General features: G+C 37.7%; 2 protein-coding genes across 5 annotated transcripts in view; one reads left to right on the top strand and one right to left on the bottom strand.

Annotated features, from left to right (window-relative positions):
- The window catches only part of FMN2 (formin 2), a 145200-nt gene extending 126079 nt beyond the window's left edge, over positions 1–19121 (top strand). For all 4 annotated transcript variants that reach the window (XM_048937759.1, XM_048937758.1, XM_048937761.1 and 1 more), the window contains 3 exons: positions 4527–4676; positions 17450–17531; positions 18320–19121. In XM_048937759.1, coding sequence (XP_048793716.1) covers positions 4527–4676; positions 17450–17531; positions 18320–18346 — 259 coding nt within the window. In that variant the 3' untranslated portion in view covers positions 18347–19121. The remainder of the gene's footprint in view (positions 1–4526; positions 4677–17449; positions 17532–18319) is intronic.
- The window catches only part of GREM2 (gremlin 2, DAN family BMP antagonist), a 47458-nt gene continuing 38685 nt past the window's right edge, over positions 19090–27862 (bottom strand). Inside the window, exon 2 of the mRNA XM_048937770.1 lies at positions 19090–27708. Coding sequence (XP_048793727.1) covers positions 27201–27707 — 507 coding nt within the window. The 5' untranslated portion in view covers position 27708 and the 3' untranslated portion in view covers positions 19090–27200. The remainder of the gene's footprint in view (positions 27709–27862) is intronic.

Raw genomic sequence — 27862 nt, forward strand, 5'->3', positions numbered from 1 at the left:
AGCTGTTAATTTTCATCTAGTTGGAATACTGAAGCACTCTTTCGTTCAACATGAAATTATAGGAGGCAAGAGACGCAAGATGAGGCAGATGACTTAGCATTCAAAACATTGCAAATGCTTGGCAGATTTTTTTTTAGAGGATAGGAAAAAGTCTCTTGAGACCTTTATTTTCTGTGGAACAATATTACAAAATCTGTAGTTACAGAATATGAATTGGCAAAAGGAATAAGAGATTAATGACTCAGGCAGTTGCCTTAAGCTAGCATATTATCTCAACTTCTTTAATATATGAAAGATATCTTTTTTCATCCTTTAAAAAAAAAATCATTACCAACACTTAATTACTAACTATTTTGAATGATCCTATATTTTTTTTTCTTTTTTTCACACTTAATCATGTAGAACAAGGGACAGCACTGGGTAAAGGCAATGGCATTATGAACAAGTAAATGAAGAAAGTGTCCTAGACTTATTTGTTATGCAGGGGGGGCCCTCAACAAAACATATCAATAGAAGATGAGAAGTTTCTTAAGATGCTCTTTGTGCTAAGTTTTCTCATAAGCTTTTACTTTCTCGATAGCCAGGGTGACAGTTCTCTTTATCATATAATTTTGTGTGACTTTGAATTCCTTTGTATTCTGTCATAAGACTTAATTCTCATTCATGCTTTCAGCTGTTTAAAACACAAGGAAAACACATATGTAACCTTTTAATATTTATAAAATGAGTACAAAAATTTGCACAGTTGATTTTTCTGAGGAGAACCTATTATTACCTATATATTGCTCTCCTCTTCCCTATACAACTCATTAGATTTAATTTAGTAAGATGTATGAATAGTCTTTTGTCTTTTTAACCTTCTTTCTTTTGGTAGACTATTCTTAGTTAAAAATTGACCTATGGCTTTCATGCAACTGGAATATACATTAGCTTTTCTGAGAAACGATTGAGCACACACACCTGGCTTCCATATATAGCAAATGAAATCACCTGCAGATATGTTTGAATGTTCTGCGACTCCTACATGGTTCAGAACTGCTTCTGAAATGTACCACTTCACAAAACTAGCACAGTACCAGCAGTAAGACTAATCTGTTCTTAACATCAAATGTGTGTAAATGATCATTAGCAATTTATAAAAATCAAACTCAATTTGTACAGAACATTCAGATTTAAACTTCAAGCAAAGTACGTAATCTGTATTTAAAAACAAAACAAAACAAAGCAAAAAAAAAAAAAAACGTATGGAAGAATTGCAGAAACATTTTTTTCTGCTTTTAAGCACACAGTCAAATAGGTACTCTTGCACATGGTTTATTTTTTTGTTTGGTCTCAGGAGCCTGTCTAACTTAAGCTAAGGTCTTTTGCTTAGTATTATTGATTTATGTTTTGTGGGTTTTTTTTTTTTTTTTTTGGCAACTCTTGTCTCCTTTTTTTCCCTTCTGCTTGTCCCACTGTAAACTGATCTAGAGAATGAAAAAGTGTGTCAACAAATTCATCGCATTCAGATTCACATACAGTACATGTGAATCTGAATCATCATATAAAGTATAGATTCCTTATTGACTTCAAAAGGAAATGGTAAATAATTAATCCATAGCCATTCTTAAAATACTCCTAATGGATGAGCTTAATCTAGAAATGCTGTCGATAAGCTATTTACAGTGTGAATGACATTGGCTATTAGAGCATCCTTTACTTCCTTCTCTCCAAACAGAAAATGAATTTGCATAGTCTCACAGTTGTACTCAAGGGAATGCACAAAAAAAGTACAGTTAATCGTTCATTAGATTTCCACATGTGACAAAGTGATGAGTTCAGTCATCTTAATATACAATGACTTTTTTTCTGAGTTACGCAGTTTAACCGAGGAAATTAGGCAAACAAATTTGTCAGCGATGAGCAACTCCTCCAATGTTTTGAGACATTTTATTTATTCATCCTTCAAGATTAGCATGTGAAATATGAAAACCAGTTTGAAATTTGTTTAAGAAATTCTGCTTTTGCTATGTCAAGATAAAACAGTGGTGTGAACATCACTGTCTTACTTTTAATCAGGCTTTCAAAGTTACACTATTTGAAGTAAAGCTGCTGACCTCCTTTACCTCTTTTAATCCCTGAAAATAACTTGCATGCCCTCCCTTCCTTCTTCCATGACTGCTTTCTCTTCCCTAATGCACATTCTTTTCTGTACTCTTAGCAAACGTCTTAAAAGAAAACTAAGAACCTGTTCACTTGAGAAATGGATGCTAAGCAAGCTTTGCAATACCTGTTTGGGCAATACATGTTTCATTTTTCACAGAGGTGTGAAATGAAATCCAAAGAGGTCAGATGAGTGTTCTAAAGCTAGAAATTGCAGAAATTGATTTGAATATAGGAACGCAAGCCTTCCAAACTGTAGTTCATTGCTTGATTCAAAATGCTTGCATGGACAGGAACGCTGTTGATATTTACAGATGTTTTGTTTCAAAATCTGCTAAAGGACAAACAGGAAAATTTGTCCTTTAAAATTTTGTCCAAAATTTTGTGGGGCTGCCCACAGAAAAGCACAAGAGAAAATGCATTTGCCACCTGTGAAATCTGAAGGATATATGTTCTTAGGATTATGGCAATGTCATCCCAATGTCTCTTTGTTTTTGAAATGTGTGTCCCCTCCTGTTATCAGCTTTTAGATATGATTGGTTTGACATATGTAAACATTTCCAAATCAGATATTTATAGCGCATGGTAATAGTGAGATTTTATTGCTGTGCATGTTTCATTTGATGCATTTTGATTCACTTTATTTGCTTTCTCTTTCCTGTGTGAATTATGCTTCTCTGTCTCGTAGCACAAAAATTGCAGCATCAAATATATAACAAGCAGTTTTCCATATGCCTTCTAAGTGTGCTGTCAGAGACTGCCAGCTAGTAAATAAGAGGAGACCTCTCCAGCCAGTAAATGTATAGAGAGTAACTATCTTGATTGTTTGATCTGAATGTATAGAAAAATTATTTGATTCACTGTGACATGTGCCATGCGGTTTTTCTGTGTTGCAGCTGCTACCTTGTTCATTGTTAACAGGCATTAGGAAGGCGTGACATGTTAACAGTGACAGCCAGCTATGCTGCTGCTGTTCCACATTTTATGAGCAGCGTATCTCTCTTACCTCTAAAACAAACTTTCAGGGAGGCAAGCAACCTGCCTGAGCATTTCTATTCAGTGTATGTGCCTAGAAATGAAGTGACAGCAGTTAACCATAGATGTATACATGCATAAGGTTGTATCACTTCATAAGTAGTCCTCACTGGAAGAAAAACAAAAACAAAAAACAACAACAACAAAAAAAAACAACCAACAAACACTGGCTTACCAACAGGTCTCCAAAAAGTAAATGTTAGTGCTGGTAATGTTAGACAAGTTCCATAGTGTTTTATATTTGTTTTTGATTGTTGTTTTTTACAGTGTACTCTTGACAATGTGAGCTTTACTTTGTCTTGTTTTCCTGTTTTAGGAGGGCTGCTCATTGTTTGATTCCTTTCATTCTGTTGCTATTTTTCAGGTTGTAGCTTTATATTTTAACTTCTTTTGCCACAGAAACTTTTCATAGAGGTCATGGGACAGTAATAGGTCAGTGAGCAAGTTATCTAGGATTATATTTCTAGAGACAGCTTTCCATAGAATTTTTCATGAAATTTATAAAACGTCTGTTTTGAGCTTTGGGTGAGAAGTACGTTCTTGAAGGCTCCAGTATTTACAGAACGTTACATCAAAAATGAAATGGAATACTAGTTAAGCAATTAGTTTTTGAATTAATTGTTTCAAAATTTTCTGCATATTCTTAAATTTGAAGTAAGTAGAAGCAATTGAAATCAGAAATCTGTTAAATTTCACTGCAGTCATAGCTCTTAATGGGTGTTACAAATGTAACCTTCAACTTCAGCAGCAGTTCTAATAAGAGATCTATCTCCAGTTTGCTGCTTTGCTTTTGCCTTGTTCAGAGGCAAATGTCAGATCATTCTTGCAGAATGAGATACCCAACAGGAGCATATTTGGTTTTCATTGCACAGGTTTCAGGTTTTCATTGCACAGATGTGAATTTCTTTTTGTATATGCTCACATCTAAAATACCTGATTTTATCACAGTGTAGATTTAATAGAACTTGAAAAGGCTGAAAACAAAGTTCTTATAGATGTTGCCACTGTTTTGAAAATCTTTCTACTTTAAATGCGACAGAGAAGCAGTATTTAGGTAAGTGTGGATATCTGGATTTGCAGGGCTCTGCAGAGTGCATTAATTTCAGCTTTTGAAATGGAAAATCCTTTCCTCAAAAACAGTATGATAAATGCCAGACCCCATTTATCTGAAGAATCATATTTATGTAACTATCTGTGTATGAAGATCTAAGAACTGTTGTTTTTATATTTTAGATCTGCTACCCAGAACAATTAAATGTTGCGTCAGTTTTAAGTTGGGAAAGAATTCTGCACCTGCAGTTAGTGAGACATTTGTCATTTTTCTTTATCTTTCTTTCTTTCTTTGACAGCTTTTTGGAAACTGCAGCCTATTTCTGTATGAAACCAAAAATGGGAGAGAAAGAGGTATCCCCGCATTCTTTCTTCAATATTTGGCATGAATTCAGTTCTGACTTCAAAGACTTCTGGAAGAAAGAAAACAAACTTATTCTTCAAGAAAGGTAAGTTTGTTTGTTTGTTCAAAGGATTTTCGCAGGGAATGTTATTGGGAGCAATCACATGGAAACCAGTCACCATCACTTCTTTATTATCACAGAGACATTCTCACTTCTTTTTGAGTCACATTGTTTTAAAATGATTTTTGCAAAGGCTTCTGATATGATATTTCCTAAGGTTGTGTTACTTTCTGTTACTGATACATTAAAACTATATGTACTTTAAAGAAAGCAGCCAGACAATTCTTATTTTAAACACCTTTCAGTCAACATTTTAACTTGTATATTGATTTGCTAGGCATTAACGTGCAAAAGATAAACACTGAAGTGTTAGACTTCACGTTTCTTTCCAAGATGAAGAAAAATAAGAGAAATGGCATGAGGTTAAAAACAAAATATTTTTTCCAAAATTTTCTACTGCTTTCACTCAATTCTGTCAGTTGAAATAAAGCAGAACTGGAAAAAAACAGTTGAGAAAATCATGTGTGATAAACTGTTAAATACAGTAGCAATAAAAAGAAAAAAATGCACCTGAAAATTACAGTGGAAGTATACATCTGCCAAAAGGTTTTCCTAAACATACTTTTGGATTTTTTTTTTTTTTGTGGTCACACTGTAGTCAAAGCTATAGAACATACTTAGCAAAATTGTTATCCAAGCTATCTGTAACCTTCTAAAAAATTTAGATAGAAATTCTGGTGCTGTTTATCCTAAAGATGTATCCTTTTGAATGAAAATGGTAAAAGTAATATAACTTCTTTCTCAGTTACCAACATAAGACAAACAGGGCCTGATTTGTTGCATATTTTTAAATATTGGTCTTGTTGTCTTTTCACTGTATTTTTAGTGCGACACTGGTAGGCTATGCTTTTGTGTTTGTATTCTGAAAACTCTTAAATACTATCCGACAGTATGCTTTGCACTCTATATGTGATACAAAGAAAGTAAAGAAGAGCTGACATACACATTAATTCCTTTTCAGTGTTGTTGCAGAAAAGAACAACTGTTCAGCATTCTCCTAATCTGTACATATATTTTAGTTTCTGTATACCCTAAGGTATGAGGTAAATTGATCCTTGAATATTTATTTTTAGATAATGCATAGCTACAGTGACACCTGTACAAAAGTCTTACCTTCTTAGGAAAACTCTTAAGGGATTATACTACCAAACTTGAAATGCATATTTTTTCTCCTGTAGAGACAGCGGGTATCTCATGCAAACTGTCAAAGTTAATATGGTAACTCTTTTCTTATTAAATTATATCTTTATTTCCTTTTTTTCTTGTTTTCTTTGTATTTCTGAGATATTCAACATTAAATGCATTATTCCAGTGAAGCACTGGAGCAAGAGGTATTTTCATTTTTCTTGGTGTTGAGCCAAGTCCTTCAGGCCCAGACCCTACCACTTTCCTAGAACTCTTCCTATGACTGAGCAAGTACAAGAGTTCATGAGGCAACACCTTTTAAATCACTGCAAAAGAAAATCTTGAAAAGCAATGATCAATTAACAAACAAACAAAATAGCTGCTGTACATGGCAATCAAAAATAAAGTTTGCAAATCAATAATAACTAAAAATAGAATTTCTTAAAAAATACAATTTTCTGTAGGCAGCAATGAGTTGTTTTTAGGACTGTAACCTATCTTTTCTTTATGGATGGGGATCACACCCTGGCCCACCCACACTCCCAGTAGTAAAAAAAAAAAAAAAAAAAAAAAAATAGTCAGAAGTAGTCAATCCTCTAAGAACTTTTATGTTTACATGAAATCAGAAGAGAAAAATAAAAAATATTTCATTGCATTGCTGTCGAAGGTTAATATTAGTAAACCTTAGATTCAGACCTTACTAGGAAGATGCAGAAGCATTTTTGCAGAGCCACAGCTATATCTTTACTTTCTCTGCATACAAATGGAATACTGACACTTGTTTGTTCACTCCTGCCCTAAGTGATACTAAGTTTCTTCAGATTGTTTGTTGTTCCAGACACCCTGTGCAAGCTTGCAAATATAGGGAGAATTGAAGTTGTGTTTCTAGGCAGAAGGAAAAAAATGGGGGGTGGAGGCAGGGGTGGCATTGAGCAGGTGTAAGCACCTTTTAAGTATGTGCAAGAGGTAAATATTTCTCATAGGCTCAGTTTGGTGCTTGCCTTTGTGAGAAGGCATGACACTGAACAGAGGACAAACTGTCTCAGGGATGCCAGCAGAGGACAGTTCATAGGCCAGACCAAGATGATGGTAGAATTCTCTAAGTTGCATCTTGCATCACACTAAGTTTGAGAATTTCCTTTGGCTAGCTTTATTCAACCTTTTAACTGCCACAATAAATCTTTGATGCATTAAAAATAATCTATACGTTCAAGAAAAAAAAAAAAGGCAAAAAAAAAGCCCTAGTTTCTCAAATGTTAAAGTTGCCCATTCCCGTAAGAATAGCAGTTAAGCTGGCACCTGGTGTGTCACACTGTGTATATCTAGATGAAAGGGAGATTCCTGGCCAGCGTGTCTCCACAGCTCATTGATCTCCCCCTGCAGAAAGACTGGTATGTCTCCCTACAGACTCCTCAGCAGGATGATTTAAAACTTGCTGTTGAGCAATTTAAAGTCTGGCATTGGATATCTCTGTACGTTGCACAGTGAGGAGCATATTGGTAAGCTGCCACTTCTGCTTGTGGAGGAGGGCATTAAATCCCATAGCACAAGCAATGGTCCTCAGAGTAATTTAAGGGATATTTTGTTAACGCTTATAATAGGAACCAGTGAGTCAGACTTGAGAGTGAGAAATCTGGGGACATGGGAAAATGTACTTGCAAAGAAATGTGGAGATCGAAGAAAAGAGTAGGAAAATATATATGGAATTACAATGCAACAGGAAAGTGGATGGAAATGTGGAGTATGTTTAGTGGAGTCACATATTGCTTGGCTTGTGTTGTGGTGTCATCTAAAAGCTCCAGTCACGATGTTAGTAAGCAAACGCTTTTCTTGGACTTAAGACTTCAATATCACTCTCTTTATTGATGTTTAATCAACTGGGCTGCAAACTGCTAGACTTTGTTTTACAGTGTCAAAACTGAATGTAGGTTGCGTCTTTGAACAATTAAAATAATCTTCAGTTTTTAGGAGTATTTCAAAATTTTAACTTGATTGAAAGAGTTTCTGATCAAAAAGTATTGTGGAAAATTACAGACATAGAAATATATACTTGAAAGAAGAAGAACACATTAAAGATAGAAGCTAGGAAGAGTCCTTTGAGGCAGTGCTTCAAATAGAGGCAGTTTGCTTTCCAACTGAGAGAGGTTGCTCAATATTTCAATACTTCTGTTTCTTCCTTGTGCACTTCTGGCAATTTGTCTATTTTTCAGTTGAAACATCAGGCCTTTTGGTTAGGGAAGGAGAGCAGTGAGTCTCATTTTTAGCATTGCTTAGATAACTGAAAAAATATTTTTGAGAGTTTATCTATCTGGATGTCTGGCAAAAATTGCTTAAAAAAAAGTTAAATGAAGGATATTTAAAAGTCTTTGATAAGTTTCTTTGTAGCTATAAGCCAATCAGTGTATATGAATTCTAAGTTTGAACAAAGTAAAAGGTCTAGTATTAAAAAAAAAAAATCCAAGTCTCCAATCTCTGCTAAGTGTTATGACTTTCATCAGATTCTAGAATACCACCAAATATTTAGCAGAAGATCTTTTCATCAGCCTCACTGATTTATCTGATGTGGAGGTGGCATGGTGGCACACTGTATTGCATTTTAGTATTTTGTACATAAAAAGAGAGAGAAAAATTATCATCTCATAGTGAAGTTTGCCTTCTCTCTTCTTGGCTCTCATGTCAGATTGGTTGTGACAGTTTAGGATATAGCCAAATGGTGATATCACGGCTCCTACCCTATGGTGATCTTTTCAGATTTTGTAACTCTTTTTACTGTTTCTTAAAGGAGAGAATGAAATTTTTATTTAAAAAAAAATAAAAACAAACAAAGCAGCCTGATGTATACCTGAAGATTAATAAAAAAATTGCACCACTAGAAATTTTAAATAGAATTTTTGACAGGAGGTGCAATATTTTCAATACTTGTTGTTTTCTTTCCCAGGCAAAGTGATCATTACATTGGCGTTTGAGGTATGCTAACATATTGAAAGGTTCTACGAATCAATAGCACTTGTCACTAACTTATCCAACTACACAAGTTAGATGGCTTGCTTACTGAGAAAGTTTGCCAAAATAGTGATAATAATTGTCATAATGAAAATATCCATTAAATGTAAGTGCATGGCTGCGTGCATATCTTATGGCCATGAGTACAAGGCATACTGTAGAGGAAAAAAAATGTTTTCTGGAAGAGATTTGCTTTGTAGCAGTCATTGTGAGGTCAGTATGTAATTATGATGTGAGTATTCTCACCTGATACAAAAACGTTGGAGGCCTCTTATTTTCCCGCGTTCTGCACTGTACATCTCTAATTCCATGACTCTGCAGATGATTTCTGTTAACTTTGCTGGTGGTTGTTGTTGTTTTTCCCAATGATCTCTTCTATTCACTCATTTCTCATATTTTCTTGTACTGCAATGACTCTACCATAGCAGCTGTGAAACAGTGATTCACCTCTGCTGGTGCAGGTTTTTATGAGCACAACAGGCAGACTCTTGTTCACTGCTAATGAAAATGCATAGCTAATAGTGATGACTATTTTTTAAAAAATCTTCTTGCAGCTGAGAATTTGCTCCAGCAAATAATGTTATCATGCTCTTTGTATTTGGTGTAGTTTTTGTGGAATTAAATAGGAAGCATTACTTTTGAAGCAACCTAATTGTATGTGCCCCAGTTAATTCAATGTAGTTGTTCATCTGCATGGGGTATATCCCCACAGCCACTTTAAGATAGTCTCCTTCTCTGCATTATCTGTTCACAAAGAATTTTCTCATTTTTTTTCCTAAACATTGCACTTTTTCTTTTTAACACCATTTACTGCTTCATGGTGTTTTAGAGCAAACACATGGCTTCGCATTTCCATTCACTTCCAGGTTTGTTTTCCTTTCTTTTGCTTACTCTTTCAGTCACCAGTTTTACCTCATGTTTTGTCTTATCCTTTTCCCTTGTCATTTCCTGTTGAATTTCTCAATCAAATAGTCACAATGCAGCCAGCTTTTTTGAGAGCAAACTGGTTTCATTTCCAAGAAAAACAACAGAAGTGATGACTAAATTTTCTTAGAACACTCAATTTTCATATGCAAAGTCTGGAGGAACTACCGTCTTTCCTGAAGGTGGCCAGGTATAGTCTGAAATACTGGCCACTTTGATGAGAAAAAAATATATATGATTCTGGTGGCACTCTGTGCATTTATTACAATTATAGCCATCCTTAACAGGTTTTTGTTGGTTGGTTCTTTTGTGCTCTTATATTTTCAAGTGAAATTTCCTTTAATGTTAAAACTATCATCTTTAGAACATGGCTTTTAACACAGTGTTGAGTTAATATATATATATATATATATATATCTATGAGCATCTGTGTGTATTAACACAGATAAGAAAGAAATCACCCAAAATATTACTTTTATTTTTTAAAATATTTTTTTAAATATTTTTTTTTATTTACAGCATAGAACAGAATAGTTCTCTTCCAAGAATTAAGAAGTTTCTGTAATTTTTTCATCCCTAACAAGCATTATTAGAAAAAAAATCATCTTTACAAAGCAGTTCTTCTTGACTTTAGAGCATTGTGAGTTTTGTTGTGGATTGCATCAAGACTGCAAATTTGAAGGTCTCATGTTCAATTCAGTTGGGCTCACAGCTTCATTTTAGGCTAGTGTGATATGATACACATGGAAGAATACCTTAGTTGTATTCCCCAAAGTCTATTCTGCACTACTGATCTAAGAGGAATTGTATTCCAGGTCCTGCTACAAATTAGTCTCTATGTTAAGTGGCCAGATTAAAACATTTTAATCTGCTTTTCCTTGTCCTCTGAGTCAAACTATGATTAATCACTGCATTTTTTTAACCAGCTATTGTCTACCTCATGGTCTTTGCAGTAACCATGCTAGGAGCTGGCAGAGATGTCAAGATAGACTAATTCATAATCTCTTTGTTTGTAGGAGAGGTTAGGTTTCATCAGTCAGTTTGATGGCACCGGGTACATTAAAATGTGCTTCTTATCTGTATAAAGTCTTTGCAGTCAGTTACTGAATCATATCTGTGTCATCACTTCAATCCTATTGGCGTGAAAGTAAAAGCTCTACATTTTTTACTGCACTTTTATGTTGAGAATCGTATTTTTTCTCAACAGTCACTGTTTTTTTCACAAAAGAGAAATTCCTTAACAACAAAAAAAGTTATTTCACTATAGTTTGTAACTATAGTTTAGTAACTGAACAAGTAATAAAACTTATGCCAGTTGCTCTGGAATAGTTTTCCAAAAACACAGCTTTAAAGCTTTCTACTCTTGATATCGTAAGGGCATCTAGTACTTGATATTTTTGTGGAGATTTTTTTTAAATTATTTGTTAAGGTATTATTATTATTATAAATATGCCATCTCTACCCCAAACTAACCTACATAAAATATTTTGATGTGCAAAACACATTTTATTCATCTGATAAAAAGCACTAGGAATATAAAGAATATTAGTCTCAGCTTTGCTATATGTTACAAAGTACAGTATATTTGTAGAAAAAATTATTTTGGGTTTCATGAAATACATTTTCAAGCTGTAAAAGTAATATATGTCTGAGTTTATCGTGGAAGTTTTTGTGAGCAGCTCCAGTATCTAAGGCATATAACATTCCAGCCTTCTCACTGTGCTTACATTTGTCATGTCTTAGCACTTGCTAGTGAACTGTAAGGCTACTAAGCCTAAACGGAGCCAGTAAGAAATGAATCTGTTACAGATACTTCAGTCAAAATTATTAATGTTCATTGTTAGGAAAGCGGCTGCCCTTCTCAGTGGACTGAATGATGATAGAAATTCTCTGAGGCTTGATAAGATTGTGACCAGGCTGGCTTTTTGGTCTAGAAAGTAGATATAGCTAGTCTGTCTTTTGGTTTTGTAGGGATGTCTGGTTCTTTTTTCCTGCATACCTGCCAAAGTGTAACTCATTATCTATTTGTCTCATAGATTGTCTTTAAACTTAATCAATTTGTGTATGTTTGTCTTACAATGAATATGAGGTAGAAGGAAGTTAAGGGTACTTTTACTATGATGGAAAGAAGAAGCTATTTCTTTTGTTACAGGCAATGCTTATTAGACTCTGAATCTTTATACGTAGTAGAATTTGAGACACTAATTGTTGGACTCAGTGAGTAATTACCTCTTCATTCACTTGTACTTTTAACTAAGCCAAGGATTGCTTACTTATATTTTATACTTTATTCTTGTTGGGGCTGTTCAGAAAGTAATCCTTTCTGAAATAATGAAAGAAACATCTGAACTCAATTTAATTAACCTTATGGAACATGTATTTGTCCAGATACCCATTATGAGCACTCTTAGTGTGCACTTATAGAATTTGCATTGGACCTGATGTTAAATCTAATAACTGCTAATAACTCTGCTCTTCAGATTGCTATAAGGAATTAAGCAACTCTGTTTGACTGAGATTAGTTTTGTATGACTACGTCCTTATAAAGGCAAAAACAAAAATGTCTTGGGAACAGAAACAGCATGCCAAAAATGCCAAAGGTGTAGTGCTGATGCTATCTTTCCTATTGAAAAAATATGCTCCCCTTAAGCCAAAATTGACGTGATCTGGGACAGGGCTTGATAGCAAATGAAACCATCAGTTTATTGAAAGCAAGTGAGTTGGAAAAGCTGAGAAGTATGAAATTAGATAATTAGAGCATCAGCCATGCAGAAGCATCTTAGCACACTGCAAACAATGTGAACAATTCCTGTCACACTTTAACTGCGCCACCTGGCTTCTCCAAGAGCATGCCATGTGCCTTTTCATAGAATTGTAGAATATTCTGAGTTGGAAAGGACCCACAGGTATCATCAACTCCAACTTGTGAATCCACACAGGACTACTCAAAATTCAAATCTTATGGCTGAAAGCTTTTTCCAAGTGCTTCTTGAATTCTGGCAGCTGGCTGCTGTGACACCTGCCTTACCCTAAGGTGCCTGTTAATGTCCTTGATCATCATCTTGATGATGAACCTAATCTCCAACCTGACCCTGTTAGACTCCCTTAGCACTTCTTTCTCTCACCCTATCTCAGAACTTGCCTGGAGTTGCTGTTCCACTTCAGAGTACTTAGTTGCACTTGAGAGCAGTGATTCCACAAAGTGACCAAATTACCTCTATCACCGAAAGTATTAGTTGCATGCAACTGTTTTAACTAGAAACAGGTCTTTGAAACAGTATATCAATCTATGCACTTGCCTGCCTTTGCCTAAGAGTCATATTCTCTCAGGCACAGAGAAGCACCCAACTTCCTCAGACTCTTCTTTCCAGGGCTTCCCTCAGGGAAAACAAGGTCTTGACAATTGAATTCTCATCCTAGGACTGTCTTGTTAACTTTTTCAAACATTTTGAGTGCTTTGTTGTCTACAGAGGCAGAACAGCAGTGTCACTTTGGCCTGGATCCTGTTAAGTATGTCACTGTCTACACTGAGTACTTCTTCCCTATTTGTGACTGTTGGGAGGCTCACAGATTCATAGCGCTTGTGTTGTATTCCCCAAACGTTACCTGCCCTCTTGCCAAAATTGAAAGAGATCTGTTAACATTTTCATGAAGCCATAACAGTTGACCATTGTTGAATATTTAAGCCAGTCTTCCTAATATTACAACTTAAGTTATTGCAATTTTTGTACCTCTTTGTCTTGGACTACCTTGCATCTCCATATTGATAATAATAGTTCTGCTGAAGTCAGGGGGAAGTAGTACAGAAAAGTTCAGAGCAAGATGACGTTACTGCTCTCTACAATTATTTGAAAGGAGGCTGTGGCAAGGCAGGGGTCTCTTCTTCTGGGTAAAAGCAACAAGACAAGAGATAATGGCCTTAAGTTGTGCCAGGGGAGATTCAGATTGGATATTAGGTAAATCTTCTCACAAAAAGTGGTCAGGCAGTGGAACAAGCTGCCTGTGGAGATGGAGTCACCATCCCTGGAGGCGTTTAAGATACACGTAGATGTAATACATAGGTACATGGCTCAGTGGGCAGTATTGGTGGTAGGTAGACAGTTGGACTAAATGATCTTAGATGTATTTCCCAATGTTAAGGATGCTGTGATGATATGTAGGAATTTACCATAGTGATAACCAGGTCTTAACCTGTCTTGAGTTGACAGAAGCAAGGTGGTTTTGCCTAAATGTTGTAGATTTTATCTATGAGAAGATGAAGAATCCTTCAGGAGCAGGACAGAATATCTAATGTATATTTTTTTAATTGCCGGTGGCAATTAAATATTTTCCAACTGAGTTGAGATAATTGTCCTTATCTCAAAAGGCAACACTTCTTGCAGTTTAAATGATCTTGATATTAACATCAAAACAAATCCTTTTGCTCTTTTAGAAGGATTTGGGTTAAATTCAATAAAATCAGTTTAGTTCAATGGTCAGGCTTTGGAAAATACATGCACACTGCAGCTGGTTCACAGTGCTGTAGAAGGCTAATAATTGTCTCTATGTTTCACCAGTGTGTTGACTTCTTAGAATTTAGATATATATTATATCTTTAAATATGTACAGTTTTATGCCCTTCTAGTTTTTACTTAGTCATAATCTAGCTTCCTGAAAATAAGACTTTATTGTGCTACATTTACATTTCTAATGACATTTTTTGCTGAGGAAGTATATCTATAGATCATATTGGTTTCAGTGAGGCTTTATCCAACCACTTGAATCTTCATGCAGGATCAGGGCCAGGAGGCAGTGAACTATCCCAAACCCACACAATGAGTCAGTGATATGGTTGGAACTGGAACCAAGTGGCTGCTAGCTTTCAGCTTTGTCTGAAGTGTATTAGGGGATAATGCTTTTCATCTTCTCCATTCCCACTGTGATAAATAAATATACTTAAACTACAAGGAATTTCATAAAGACTCCCAAAAACTTCAGTTCTGCAGCTATACTTGAGAGACTAGGACCTCTTACATAATCTTGAAAAAATGGGTAGCACAAGCTTTAAGGCTGTTGGTCTTTTTTTTTTTTTTTTTTTCCAAGTGCAGTTTAAGTAACAGAAAAACTAAGACCATCTCTTTCACTAGCTAGCATTGTTATATTTTGTTCTTTCAAGGCAAGGCAGCATTTCTTCAAACATCTATTAATTCTAAAAAAACCCAGCAGATTTAGAGACGTTATACTGACAATGGCACTCAATAGGACTTGCTTTCCAGAAAATAACTCGTCACTGTATTATCACAAGTTCCAGTCCATACAAGGATTCTTGTTTTGAATGAACATTAAACCTAGAGGGGAAGCCAAGCCATCTTATGAGCTGGTGTGTTAGGCAAGCAGTGAGCAATCTGTTCTTTGTTAATGCAACAAAGACTGGAACTAGAGATTCCCTGATATTTCCTGAGAGTAACATCTGGATCTATGTGAGCTGGTTTAGTAAATATTTTTGTATATTTCACATGCTGTCGCTTGCATGATGAATAGTTTGAATACCTGCATATATTACGTTGCTTCTATAAAACAATGATCACTTTGGTAGTGCTTCTGCGTTCCCCAGGATTTGATACTAATTTAACCCCAAGTAACATTTCATTTTCTTATTTAAGTTATGCCAGTGATGGGAGTCAGTCATAGCTGTATTTCAAAAAGAGGAAACAATATGATATGTGAGCTTTTTTATTTCTGTGAGTGGTTTTTTATAGCTTCGAATGTGTCTGACTGTTTTGAAAAGATCATGAGAAGATTAGTGTTACAAATGCTCTTATTCAGATGTATGTAGAAATGAATCAGAAGAAAAGGTGGTGTTTTAAGGGAAAGAAAAAGTCTTTGACTTTCATTGCATCCTGTATAATTCCTATAAGCTTCTATTTAAAACTGTCACCGTACTCCGGCTGTCGCTTTTATTCAATCTATTTAAATACATTTTGCTGGTGAATTACTTGTCATTTGACATTTCCGTTCTACATTATGCTGCAACAATCTGACTGACTTGCAGTCAGGTCCAGAATGTTACAACTTGAAAATAACAGGTCTCGAAGCCTTTTATTTTTTCTTCTACCTGTGGAAGTTAAGGTCTTCCTCCCTTAATACAATATACCATTATCAAATGAAGAGAGCAGCGTGCTAGAAAAGAACTGAAGTTTAAATTAAATTTTGAAAGTATGAATTTGAAACTTAGGAGAAGAATGAAGTGTGTTTGGTGAATCTAGATGAAGGAGAGATGAATGCAAAGGCAGTTTTTGTAATGTGCTTAGCAGACCCAGCTGGAGTCATATTTTGAAAAATCTGGCCCTTACCACACACACAAAAAATATTTTAAAATAATAACAACATGAAGTCTGATTCTCACACTGCCCTGTGTAGCCTCAGTGAAATAGCAGACATGCAAGTGGTCTGGAGATGAACCGCAAGGAACCAGCCAAAGATATATCATTTCTTCAATATCATTTTACTGTTGGTTATTTTTCGTTGTTGGATAATGATGAAAAAGTGGAGTAAGTGCTATCCAAAGTCTATACTGTTGGCAAGAGCAAACCAATATAGAATTTACGTTCTTATTTTCTACTTTCCTATTTATAAATAATGGTCTCATCTCTCATAAAAAATAAAAATTACACATCTCACACCATTTAATGCCATCATAAAGAAAGGGTTTATGTAAGTCTTTGAAGCTCAGAGAATTCATAACTTAAATCTGCATTAGTGTTTCAGTAACCATGTGTGTTTGTAAGACTGATCTCCAAAATGAGTAAAAATGTTTGAGAAACATTTTATGGTGTGCTGTTGAGCCTACCAGCCTGATTTTGGCAGACTCCCAGTCTGAATGCTGACTTCTGTCTTCTGGGGCTTGTTCCCTATCTGGATGACTAAAAGGACATTTATCTCATCAACAATGTAGCATTTTGTGGTATTTCATAAGCCCTAATTTGGTACCGTTTACCAAGTCATGAAACACTCATCTATGACACCCTCACATCTGGAACCTGCTCCTCTCTTTGCGCCCAAGTGCTTTCATGCATGCTTTGCTGCTCACCCTCCAAAAGTGGAGAGAAAAGTGATGTGCACTACCTTGTTTGTAAACCAGATGGTTTTTAAGAACAATACTGAAATTTTTCAGTGAACATTTTTATTTAAAGAGCTAGAGAGCAAAGACTGGAAATGTAAATAGAGCTGCTTTGTCACTTTAAATACAAACAACATCAGGTTAAAGGGGGAAGGAAATTTGATGAGAGCCTTTTTTTTTTTTTTTTCTTAACTGCAGTTGAGGTACTGAGGTCAGGACTGGTTGAATAGAGATTTAAAAAATAAGTGTGAAAAGTAATTTTCATAGCATTATTTGGCTTGAATGTTCTGAAGGCTGGTCTTCATGTCTACCAAGCTACTTTAAATCCTGTTAGATTTCAATATTAAACTATCATAAGTACTGATTACTTTTGTAACTAGCATCTAATATGCCATTGATTATGCCTCATCTTTTAAGTACCAGAGCCTGGTGGTATGGCAAGAACAGCTAAGTTCAATTGCTGTTTTGTAGAGCCTATTAATGAAGACATAGGGAATAAAGTTGTCCATTTGCATCTTTAGACTTAAATTTTTTAAGTTATATACTGTGCTGTCTTCAGAAATCATTTTGGTTTAGAGGAATGCTTATAAATTGTGTCTTGTTTCAGAGTTAAAGAGGCAGAAGAAGTCTGCAGACAGAAAAAGGGGAAATCACTCTACAATATAAGACCAAAACATGACTCTGGAATTGTAAGTAAAAATTGTAGCTATACTTCTTTTACCATTGTTCATTCTATCTTTTTCTCCTTTTCTTCTATAGACATCTTACTCTTGATATACTTCTTGTTCTGTTTGGCTATTATTTCTTTAAGAGGTGCTAGATTAAACAACTTGAATGTTGTCTGTTAATGTTACTCCATAAAAGAGATGTAGAACAAGCAAAAGTAATGTGTTATTGCTCTATCCTGCCAATATCTGCATCACAGTCTTAGTGTGGGAGGCACCTAGATGGGAGAAAAAACAATTAGAGTCTTCAAGCTTATTCAGCCTCAAATTACTCTTTTCTAAAGTTACAATATGTAAAGAAGGTTCAGAATAGCATGCGTTTTGCAAATTGGATCACTGTGTCAGGTACTAGTAGCTTCTGTTTCACTGATCTGATTTTCTTTAAAATAGCAGCTCTTGGAAAAGATAATACTGTGCTTTGTCTGTTCTGAAAGTAAGTGTAATGATGGTAGTCTTGTCAATTCATTATTATGAGACTTAGAGGTAGATCTCAATACTAGGATCTTGGTTTATTTGGCGCTGCAGAGATTTCCAATGATACTGAAAATTTGACAGAGAGAAAAGTAATGTAAATAAATTATTTCACAAGTTTACTGCAATTTACTTCAGTTCTGGTTTTGAAGGAATTTTACTTGTGAATTCAGTTCTAGAGTATGTATAATTTAACGTTAACCTATGCATTTGTGTGCTTTACACATGTGAATTCATCATCTTGCTGAATTTTCTTCATTTGCATGTTTATTATTTTTCAGAAAGCCAAGATAAGTATGAAAATCTGACAGAAGAAAAACAAAAGCCATTGTTACATGGTTACCAAAACTCAACATGTCTGTGGGTGGGGTGTGAGGGGGAAGGAAACTACATCATCCTGATCATTTGCTTTCTGGACCCTTTGAATTTGCTTTTTGTTCTCTGGCGTTTTCCATCAATTGATGTGTTAATGTACATTCATGAATGAGTGTAAACACTTTAATGGAGTGCCCAGCAATAGACTAGATATTGACTTGAAACACCTTCCCTGTATTCAGTATCTCCTTTACCACTCAAAGATGATATTTTATAAAGTGTATGGTATGCTACAAATAGGCCAAGTCAGCATGCATAAAAACAGTATCTGCATCAGTTCTGAACATGCTGAAAATTGCATTAAGTTGAACTTCATAAGAATACTACTTGATAAAGTAAAACATTTCCATTCCTACTGGCAACATCTGTCTAAAGCAGATACTTCATGACAGTGAGCTTAGATTAGGGAAAGAAATGTTACTCCTAGTGAATTGTTTGTATCTGTTTCATGTTGGCATATGTAGTTTGTATTTTGAATCGTTAAGTGCTGCTTATACAGTATAATCAATGCTTTCCCAACTTGTTTGGTTGCCCTCCATGGCTAAATATTTGTGGAACAAGATGTTTACTGTAACTATGTTTAAAATCGATAAGGCAACATACTTTTATGACTTTTACTTCATCTTGTGCCAGATAGTGAATGCCAGGTGGTAATGGGGGTCAGAAATCCAGCATTAAAAAAAATAAAGAGGGGGGGGGGAGGCAGGGAGCAAGACAATACAGAAAAGCACAGAAGTACTATAGAGAGAATATGAGAGAGATTTGGCTGTTATAGTTTGTTAACATATAGAGCAGCTAATAATTTTACATGAACTTTAGAAAGCATAGTATAGATTTAACTGCTGATAAAGTCACACAGGCTTTTGGCCACGTGTACATGACTTCTCTTTTGGAATTAGCTTCACAGTTACTTTAAAACTCCTTTAGAGAGCCGTTAAATATGCACATGGGGACTGACATATGAAAAACAGTAGCCAATTCTAGTGACAGACACAGACTACCAACTAATTGACATTAATTTCACACTTAGTATAGTTGCAGGGTTTTCCTCCAGGCTTTCTGTGTCCCTTGCTAGATTAATGATTGAAATCTATGACACAAGCTTTATTTCTGTTTGCAATCTAGAATTGATTATATCAGCCTTGATCTGTTCAACCAATAACAACTCTTTCCTCCAGTCATGATTAAATAGCACCAAAACAATCTGCCTGATTGATAACGTTCTGCTTTCAAGGCTCGCTTTTCCTGAAAGCAACCAGAGTTTAATACTGAGTTGGAGGCACATGCTTCATTCAGCCCTGCTGCCTGAAAGACACTGGAGTAAAAAGCAAATGAAGTCTAACCTGCGGGGGTGCGTTATTCCCTGTCTAATCTAGCACATCATCAGACATTCCTACCTGTCTAGAAGCTACTATACTATACAAGTGTCATAAAAGAAGTGTGAAATATGACCTCAGGAATCTGTTATTCTTCACTTATACCAAGCACTAGAAAAGATGGTTTTTTTTTCACTATGTGAAAAGTAAGTCTCCTGTTGCTGACAAACATATTTGAAATTCTGTAGTCGTAATAATTTCTGTCAGGGATATAAATTACTAAGAATGGAGTTCTAAAACTTTGTGTTGACAGGAGTAACATTACTATTTGGGGGAGTGAGAAGAGATTATTTGTTGTTACAACTAACTTATGGAAAAAAAAAAAACTTTAAAAAATAAAGCTATTTTAATGGCACTGATTCAAATCCATGTTTGTATTTATGTAAACAGTAGTCTTTTCCTCTTAACTTTGCTCCTAAGTGCAAGAATACAGTAGCATGTTTTCATTTGTAGCCTTCCTGTTCCCTTCAGTACCTACAGTATGTAATTATACTAAATGAAATAATAATCATCTAACAAAGATCACTATGTGCAATACTGTATTTAGTGTTTCTATTTCAATTTTTTTTAGAATGTTAATTTATATGAAAATAAAAGGAATAACAACAAAATAGTTGCCTTCTCTCTTCACTCTCATGCTGTGCTGTAGTTTTAGCAACCATGCACTAAGTGCCACTTCTCATCAGGAAACTAATGTGAAGGGATCAGTGGAAATGGGGCTTTTGGATGCCCCATTTACATTACAATTACAGTTACAGTACCAGTAACTCGTCCTTATGTGGATATAATACCTCTTCCCAAGCGGGAATGCACTCACCGTGCTTGTGCATGCCTCCAGTAGTGCATTAGGCTTAGCTGATTCAAATACATTTCTTTACTGCTGTGGAGCTGATTTGATACCTGTGAGGAACCTAACTGTTCCTACTAGAAGCACACCTGTAACCTGTTCTTATTAGTGCTGCCTGTGTCACATGCCTACTAAATTGCTATTATTGCAAAAATGTGTTCAAAAATATTATCTGCGTATATCTTTTACAGTGTATATATTGTAATCATATACTCATTTGAGTTGGAAGTCACTTCTGTAGGCCATCTAGTTCAACTCCCCTGGAATGAACAGAGACACCTACAGCTACATCAGGTTGCTCAGAGCACCATCCAGCCTGACCCACAGCATGAGTGGAATCCCAATGTAAGTCAACATTACTTTTTTCAGTGGCACACAGAACTTTGTCAGAATTCAAAACATTATTTTGTTTGCTTTTAGAAAGTGGAAAGGCCCTTTAGGTCTCTCTCCCCATTTACTTGAGTATCAAACATGCTACACTTGCTGAGCCTTTGCTGTCATCATATAAATCGTTCATAGTTGCTTAAACTGCAGCAGCTCAATAAGGACTTGTATACCTAAGCAGCAGATGTAACTTTCTGAGTATGAGAAGATCCTCCTTTCAAGATGACCTAAGATTTATGTTGCTCTGCTTTGCAAATTAAACCTTTCAGAAGGACAGTACTTAGTCACAGTTGTTGTGACGCAGCAGTGTTTGGCTTTCCTGTAGCAACTTTCATCTTTGTAAAGAACTTCCAAAAGTCAGTTAAGTATTAACCAACAGTGGCACTGGGAACGTGAGTAGTCACATCTTCCATAGGTTGTCATCTTTTCTTGTCTGATTTTTTTTAAGTAATCAGCTTAAAAGTTGAAAGCAGCTATTAATTTCATCAAGAGAAGATATAGCAAGTCTTTGCATTGCTATTATTTTGCTACATACTCTAGGCTAATAAGTAGGGCTCTGTTTATGCCAACTCCCTTATATCAGTTACATAACTTACACCAATTTTGAACTGCTATGGACAGAGTAAGTGAAAACTGACAGAGCTGAATTCTTCTGAAGACAATATGAAATGATCAGAAAAAGGCAAAGCAATGCCCAACATCCTTCAGGTCAGTACCCATCAGTAGAAAAGGATTCACACTACAGAATGGATTTTACAGGCTATTCCCTTGATGATGGCAGATCTGTCTTTATCTAATAAACATTCATCCAACCTACTTGTAAAGGCATCTAAGGGTAAGCTCATTGTCTCAGAAGTATGGTATCTTTCTGAGGATAAAAATACTCTGTTGAATCTAAATTGGTTTTGTTGTTGTTGCTTTGTTTTGGTTTTTTTGTTTTTTTGGTTTTTATTTTTTTTCCAGCTGCAGCTCTTAGAAATCAAGAATCTTCATGTGTCACTCATCACAGACCGGGGACTTGCCAAGCCAGCAGTTCCACAACAGAGCTTAACATTTGCTGTTCCCCTCCTTTTCCCTGTCCCACAACACCAGTTGCATTTAAGAGAGATTGGATCCGTCTGACTGAGTGCCTCTTCCATCTATCCAGGGTGACTCACCTGCTTCTGGATTGTTTTCACAAGAGGGAGTTCATTGGATTACCACATGAACTTCTAGTATGCTTCAGCAGCAAGGCAGGAAGAGACTGAGAGAGCCAACCAAGCTGGAACACAGACAGAAGTTCAGCTGGGTGCTGGGCAGTGAAGCTACAAGCTAAGTAAAAACACTGGCCAAGAGAGGGGCAAAAATGAGAGTGGGCTGCTGGAGGATGTGGCTGCCTGAGCTCATTTTAAGCCAAATGACTGAGGCATTTGCAAGATGGGGCATCTGCCTCATCAAGAGTTGGGCTCAGTGGTCTTTAGGAGTCCGTTCCAAATGGGGTGACTCTATGATTCTCACATCTCATCGGGTGCTGAGGGAGCTGGCAGAGGTGATTGCTGAACCGCTTTCTGTCATCTTTGAGAAGTCTTGGAGGATGGGGGAGGTGCCTGAAGACTGGAAGATAGCCAACATCACCCCGGTCTTCAAAAAAGGCAAGAAGGAAGACCCAGGCAATTATAGGCCAGTCAGCCTCACCTCTGTCCCTGGAAAGGTGATGGAACAGCTTGTACTGGATGTCATCTCCAGACAACTGGAAGAAGAGGAGGTTATCAGGAGTAGTCAGCACAGGTTCACAAGGGGGAGGTTGTGCTTGACCAACCTGGTAGCCTTCTATATGTTGTCTCTGGCTGGGTGGATAGGGGGAGAGCAGTGGATGTAGTCTACCTTGATTTCAGCAAGGTATTTGATACTGTCCCCCACGACATCCTTATATCAAAGCTGAGGAAGTGTGGGATAGATGAGTGGACAGTGAGGTGGGTTGAGAAATGGCTGACTGGCAGAGCGCAGAGGGTCGTTGTTGGTGGTGCAGAGTCCGGTTGGAGGCCTGTAACTAGTGGTGTTCCTCAGGGATCTGTGCTGGGTCGAGTCTTGTTCAACGTCTTAATCAGTGACCTTGATGAGGGGATAATGGCCACCCTCAGCAAGTTTGCTGATGATACGAAGTTGGGAGGATTGGCTGACACGCCAATTCCATGCCATTCAGCAAGACCTGGATAGGCTGGAGAGCTGGGCAGAAAAAAACCGGATGAGGTTTAACAAAAGCAAGTGTAGAGTCTTGCATCTGGGGAGGAATAATTGCATGCACCAGTACAGGTTGGGGGATGACCTGCTGGAGGGGAGCTCCGTGGAAAGGGACCTGGGTGTCCTGGTGGATGACAGGTTGGCAGCGAGCCAGCAGTGTGCCCTTGTGGCCAAAAAGGCCAATGGCTTACTGGGGTGCATTAAAAAGAGCGTGGCCAGCAGGTCGAAGGAGGTGATCCTCCCCCTCTACTCTGCCCTGGTAAGACCTCATCTGGAGTACTGCGTCCAGTTCTGGGCTCCCCAGTACAAAAAAGACAGGGATCTCTTGGAAAGAGTCCAGCGGAGGGCCACAAAGATGGTGAAGGGCCTGGAGCATCTCACCTATGAGGAAAGGCTGAGTGAACTGCGTCTGTTCAGCCTTGAGAAAAGAAGACTGAGAGGGGCCCTGATCCAGGTCTATAAATATCTAAGGTGTGGGGGGCAGAATGGCGAGGCCAGACTGTTTTCAGTGGTGAGTGGAGACAGGACAAGGGGAAACGGCTGGAAACTGCAGCATAGGAAGTTCCGCACAAACATGCGCAAGAACTTCTTTACAGTGAGGTGACGGAGCATTGGAACAGGCTGCCCAGGGAGGTGGTGGAGTCTCCTTCTCTGGAGATGTTCAAGACCTGCCTGGATGCCTACCTGTGCGACCTACTGTAGGGGACCTGCTTTGGCAGGGGGGTTGGACTTGATGATCTCTGGAGGTCCCTTCCAACACCTACAATTCTGTGATTCTGTGATCTGAGCAGAGAGCTCTGACCATACTTAGTGAAAGCACAGTAGAATTCTCAAAACAACAAAAAAAGAAAATAACAACAGAAAAAACAACTGGTTACTTAAAAAAGATATGTATCTTTGCTGAACTGTGAGAGAATTTGGTCAAGAGTTTGGGAGATGAGGAGAGTGGGCTCCTACTTATGTTAGTTACAGTGCCATAATGAAGGTAGCTCCCCCTTGCTAATTGTAGTCTATGCACTCCTGTTTCTCTCAATATCCATGACAGATACCTCTTCTGATGGAGGCTCACCTCTCACTGTAAGAAATCCCTTTCCTAGCTAAAGCTTTCCTTCATGTTTGATTTTGGGTTTTTTTGGTGTTTTTTGCTGTTGTTGTTTTTTGCAACAATCTTTTCTTTGGGTTGGAAAACAGCATCAAAGATACTACTCTACACTTTGACGTGCATACACTGTACTCATTCAAGAGCTGATGGCCAGGGTTCAAACTCACCTATATCTTAAGAGACAAACTTATTTCTATGTGTAGATTGGTGACTATTATGTAAGGATTTGCCTACATTTTGAGCAAAACAGACGATAGCTTCTTCTCTGAATGTAAATGCCAGCAGTTCAGCTAGTGGTGGAACTTTGGTTGCCTTCTTGTCATTAACCAAAAAAGCCAGTGGTAGTATAGGGGATTAATAGAGAAGTGTGTAGGGGTAAAGTAGCTAGGCTTCCCCAAGCTGTCAGGGCAATCCATTTACTTGTGTCTCATATGGTCAGAAGGAAACTGGAAAACAGACTGATTAAAAAGCAGCTGGACACAAGGTGTTGAAGCAAAGCCTGTACATATGGATGCCATATAACCCTAGAGTAGCTTTATTATTTAATCTATAATTTAATAGTAGACCTATAAAATAATTACATTATACTTAAAGTATTTCTTCATTTTTAGTTTTCATTTATAAAACAAGAATTAAATACAGTTTTAACCATTACAAGCTCAACTCAGTTTTTACATAAACATAGCTCCTAGAAGGAACTTTAAGCTGCAGCATAGTCATATTGCAAACTGATGAAAACCCCAGGCAGGGCATAGCTTAAAGATTCTTGCACATCATTCCTAACTGAAGTTACCACAGTGCTTTTCTCTCTCTCATTCCAAAATGACTGACTTTCAGTTTGTTTCTTTCAAGTGGAGACTGAGATCACTGGAGTCATAACAGATTAGTTTTCTCCACTTTGCCCCACACCCACACTGACACTATCAGGCCTGGAATGAACACTATCCATTCAGGGGTTGGCATGATGCTGTTAGTATAGTAATGCCAGCTTCTGAAAAAACAACTGTGAGGGGTCTCCCTCTGCATTTCTGAAAGATCACAGAAGAAAACACATAACTGTTCACTTAATAGGGCTAGCACACCTGACCAACCTCATCCTGCCCGTGCCAATCCCCATAAACCGCTTGGTGAGCTCTTGTGGAGCTCAGTCCCAAAAGCCTCTTAGAGCAGCCTGTCTCACATAATATGGCACTGAACTCTTGGTTGGCCAGAGTCCTAAACACATTAACCCCTTGAAGTGGCTGCACGTAAGGAATCTGGAAGGAAAGGGTTCCCACAGCAAGCTGTTATCAGCAGATGCAGATCCTGAACCCTAAGACATGCATCGGGGAGTCAACTTGTCACTGTTAATTAGTAAGCTTCAGATGATTGAGCATGCATGGGCTACAGTTTGGGGGAAGGGGCTGGTTTGTTTTTAGACATCTTATGATCTTAATGCAGCTGGTACTAATACAGATCAGAACTGGAACAAACAGGATACACAGGACATGCTAAACTCCACCAAGTGAATAACAACACAGTATGATCAAAATTAACTGCAAAGTGTTCACCACCATGGATTATGTAGAACCCAAACACTCAGTGGGCCACCAGTGTCACAGTGATTAGCGCTGACTTTCTCTCCCTACTCATACAACTGTGACCTATTCCCACAGCACTGACTGATGGGTTTATCCTTTAACATCAACACTTCTTCCTGGTTTCCAATCATGGGAGAGATGTCACTTCCAGCACCTGATGACGCTGAACAATAAGGCAGCTTTTGCATTCGGTCCAGCAATGACCAAATTTTGTTCTTTGTGCGACAGTGCTTTTATACCTTAAGTGAAACACACCATTAGTGTTCTCAGCTCCTCTCCAATCACCTTCCACGTTCTCCAGTCTGAGCAGGCATAAATATAAGGTAATAAATGGATGTTGTCCTTTTTGGAGTAAGAAACAGGCGCAGATCTAACACATTAACGTACCAAGAGCCCAGTTAAAATGCATCCATTTTAAGCCAGGCAGCTGACCTAGCAACCAAGTCTCTTACCACATTTTAATCTCCGACATATTCTGTCACAAGAAAAATATACATGGCTAGGTCTATAATACTTTAAGCAGCTGTTTACTATAGCTAAGTTACAAAACAAACACTGCTGCAGAGACCACATGTTCAGTATATTCCAGCCACAACAGCTTAAGAATCCTCCTTCAGGCTGCTGATGTGATCACGGCGGCTGATCTGACGTTTCGCCCTCTCCCTTTCAGCTCTTATCTGCAGTTCAGACCACAAGTTTGGAACAGTTTGTCAATTGCACAGTAAGAGGTGTCTCAAGAAGCCGAGCCTTGTCAGAGAGTCTCTTTTTGTATGTTACTCTTTGTAGCTCTCCCTGGTCTGCCTCACCCAGATTTGGGCAGAACCCAGCCTATCATGGTGACAGCAGCAAGCCCCGGAACAGCTTAATGGGAAGGCATCTCATCTGGTGGAGGGGACTGGAGTGTAGGGAGATGGCTTTACTCCACACAGTGGAAACATTTAACGTTGCATTCAGCCAACTGGTCACTTAGATGCACAGTCTCAACTTCAGGAGCCTGCTCCACCCTGTAAGATTCAACTGTCAGATGATACCAGACATAAAATGAACCTGATGATCAAGTGCATAACATAGCCCATTAAACAGCTTTATTCCAGTAGGCACATGACAAGGAGCCTTTCCTTTCTGGAGAGATATCTCCCGAAATAAAAAATAAACAGGGAAAAAAAGAAAAAAAAAAAACAACAAGAAAACAGGCAGTCTGCCCAATGGAGAGGAGATGCAGCGGGATGTCTGATGTGGACAACAGGAAAACAGCAAGCAGCAGCCACACAGCTATTCTTACATCTTGCCTGAGTTGTTCAGATTCACAGACATGCACCGGCACTGCTTCACCTTCTGAATTTTCTTGAGTCGGAATGGTGGGTCCAGCTCAGGGCATTCCAGCTGCACAGTTGAGGAGGTCACCTTGTGTGGCTTGCAGAAAGCACAGGACTGGAAGGACTCCTCCTCCTTCTTCACATGCCGCGGTATGTAGAAGGAGTTGCACTGCCCATAGCAGAAGCGGTTGATGATGGTGCGGCTTATGCAGCCCTCCTCACTGACAGTCTGTCGCAAGGGCTGCGTCTTGCACCAGTCGCTCTTGAGGTACTTCCGTTCAGTGACCACGAGGGCCTCCTGGCTGGAGGCCAGCACCTCCTTGTTCAGCTGCTGCCTCCGCTCTGAGTTGTTGCTGCTGCTGTCCTTGTAGGGGGATGGGATCGCCCCCGCCGGGCGGTTCTTCCTGCTGTCTGCTACTCTAGCCAGTGCTGCCATCAAAAAGATGGACACGGCCAATTTCCAAATCATCCTGCAATGGCAATACAAGAAGCTGTTAGAAGAGACGTGTTTTCAAACCACAAAGTTCTGAACCTAACACATGCTTTTAGAAGAAATGGAGACCTTAGTGCCTTTGTAATCCCACCACTTTTCCTAAGAGATTAGGTATATTCTAGGGTGAGCAT

This window comes from Lagopus muta, chromosome 2, assembly GCF_023343835.1.
Source record: "Lagopus muta isolate bLagMut1 chromosome 2, bLagMut1 primary, whole genome shotgun sequence".
Taxonomy (NCBI): domain Eukaryota; kingdom Metazoa; phylum Chordata; class Aves; order Galliformes; family Phasianidae; genus Lagopus; species Lagopus muta.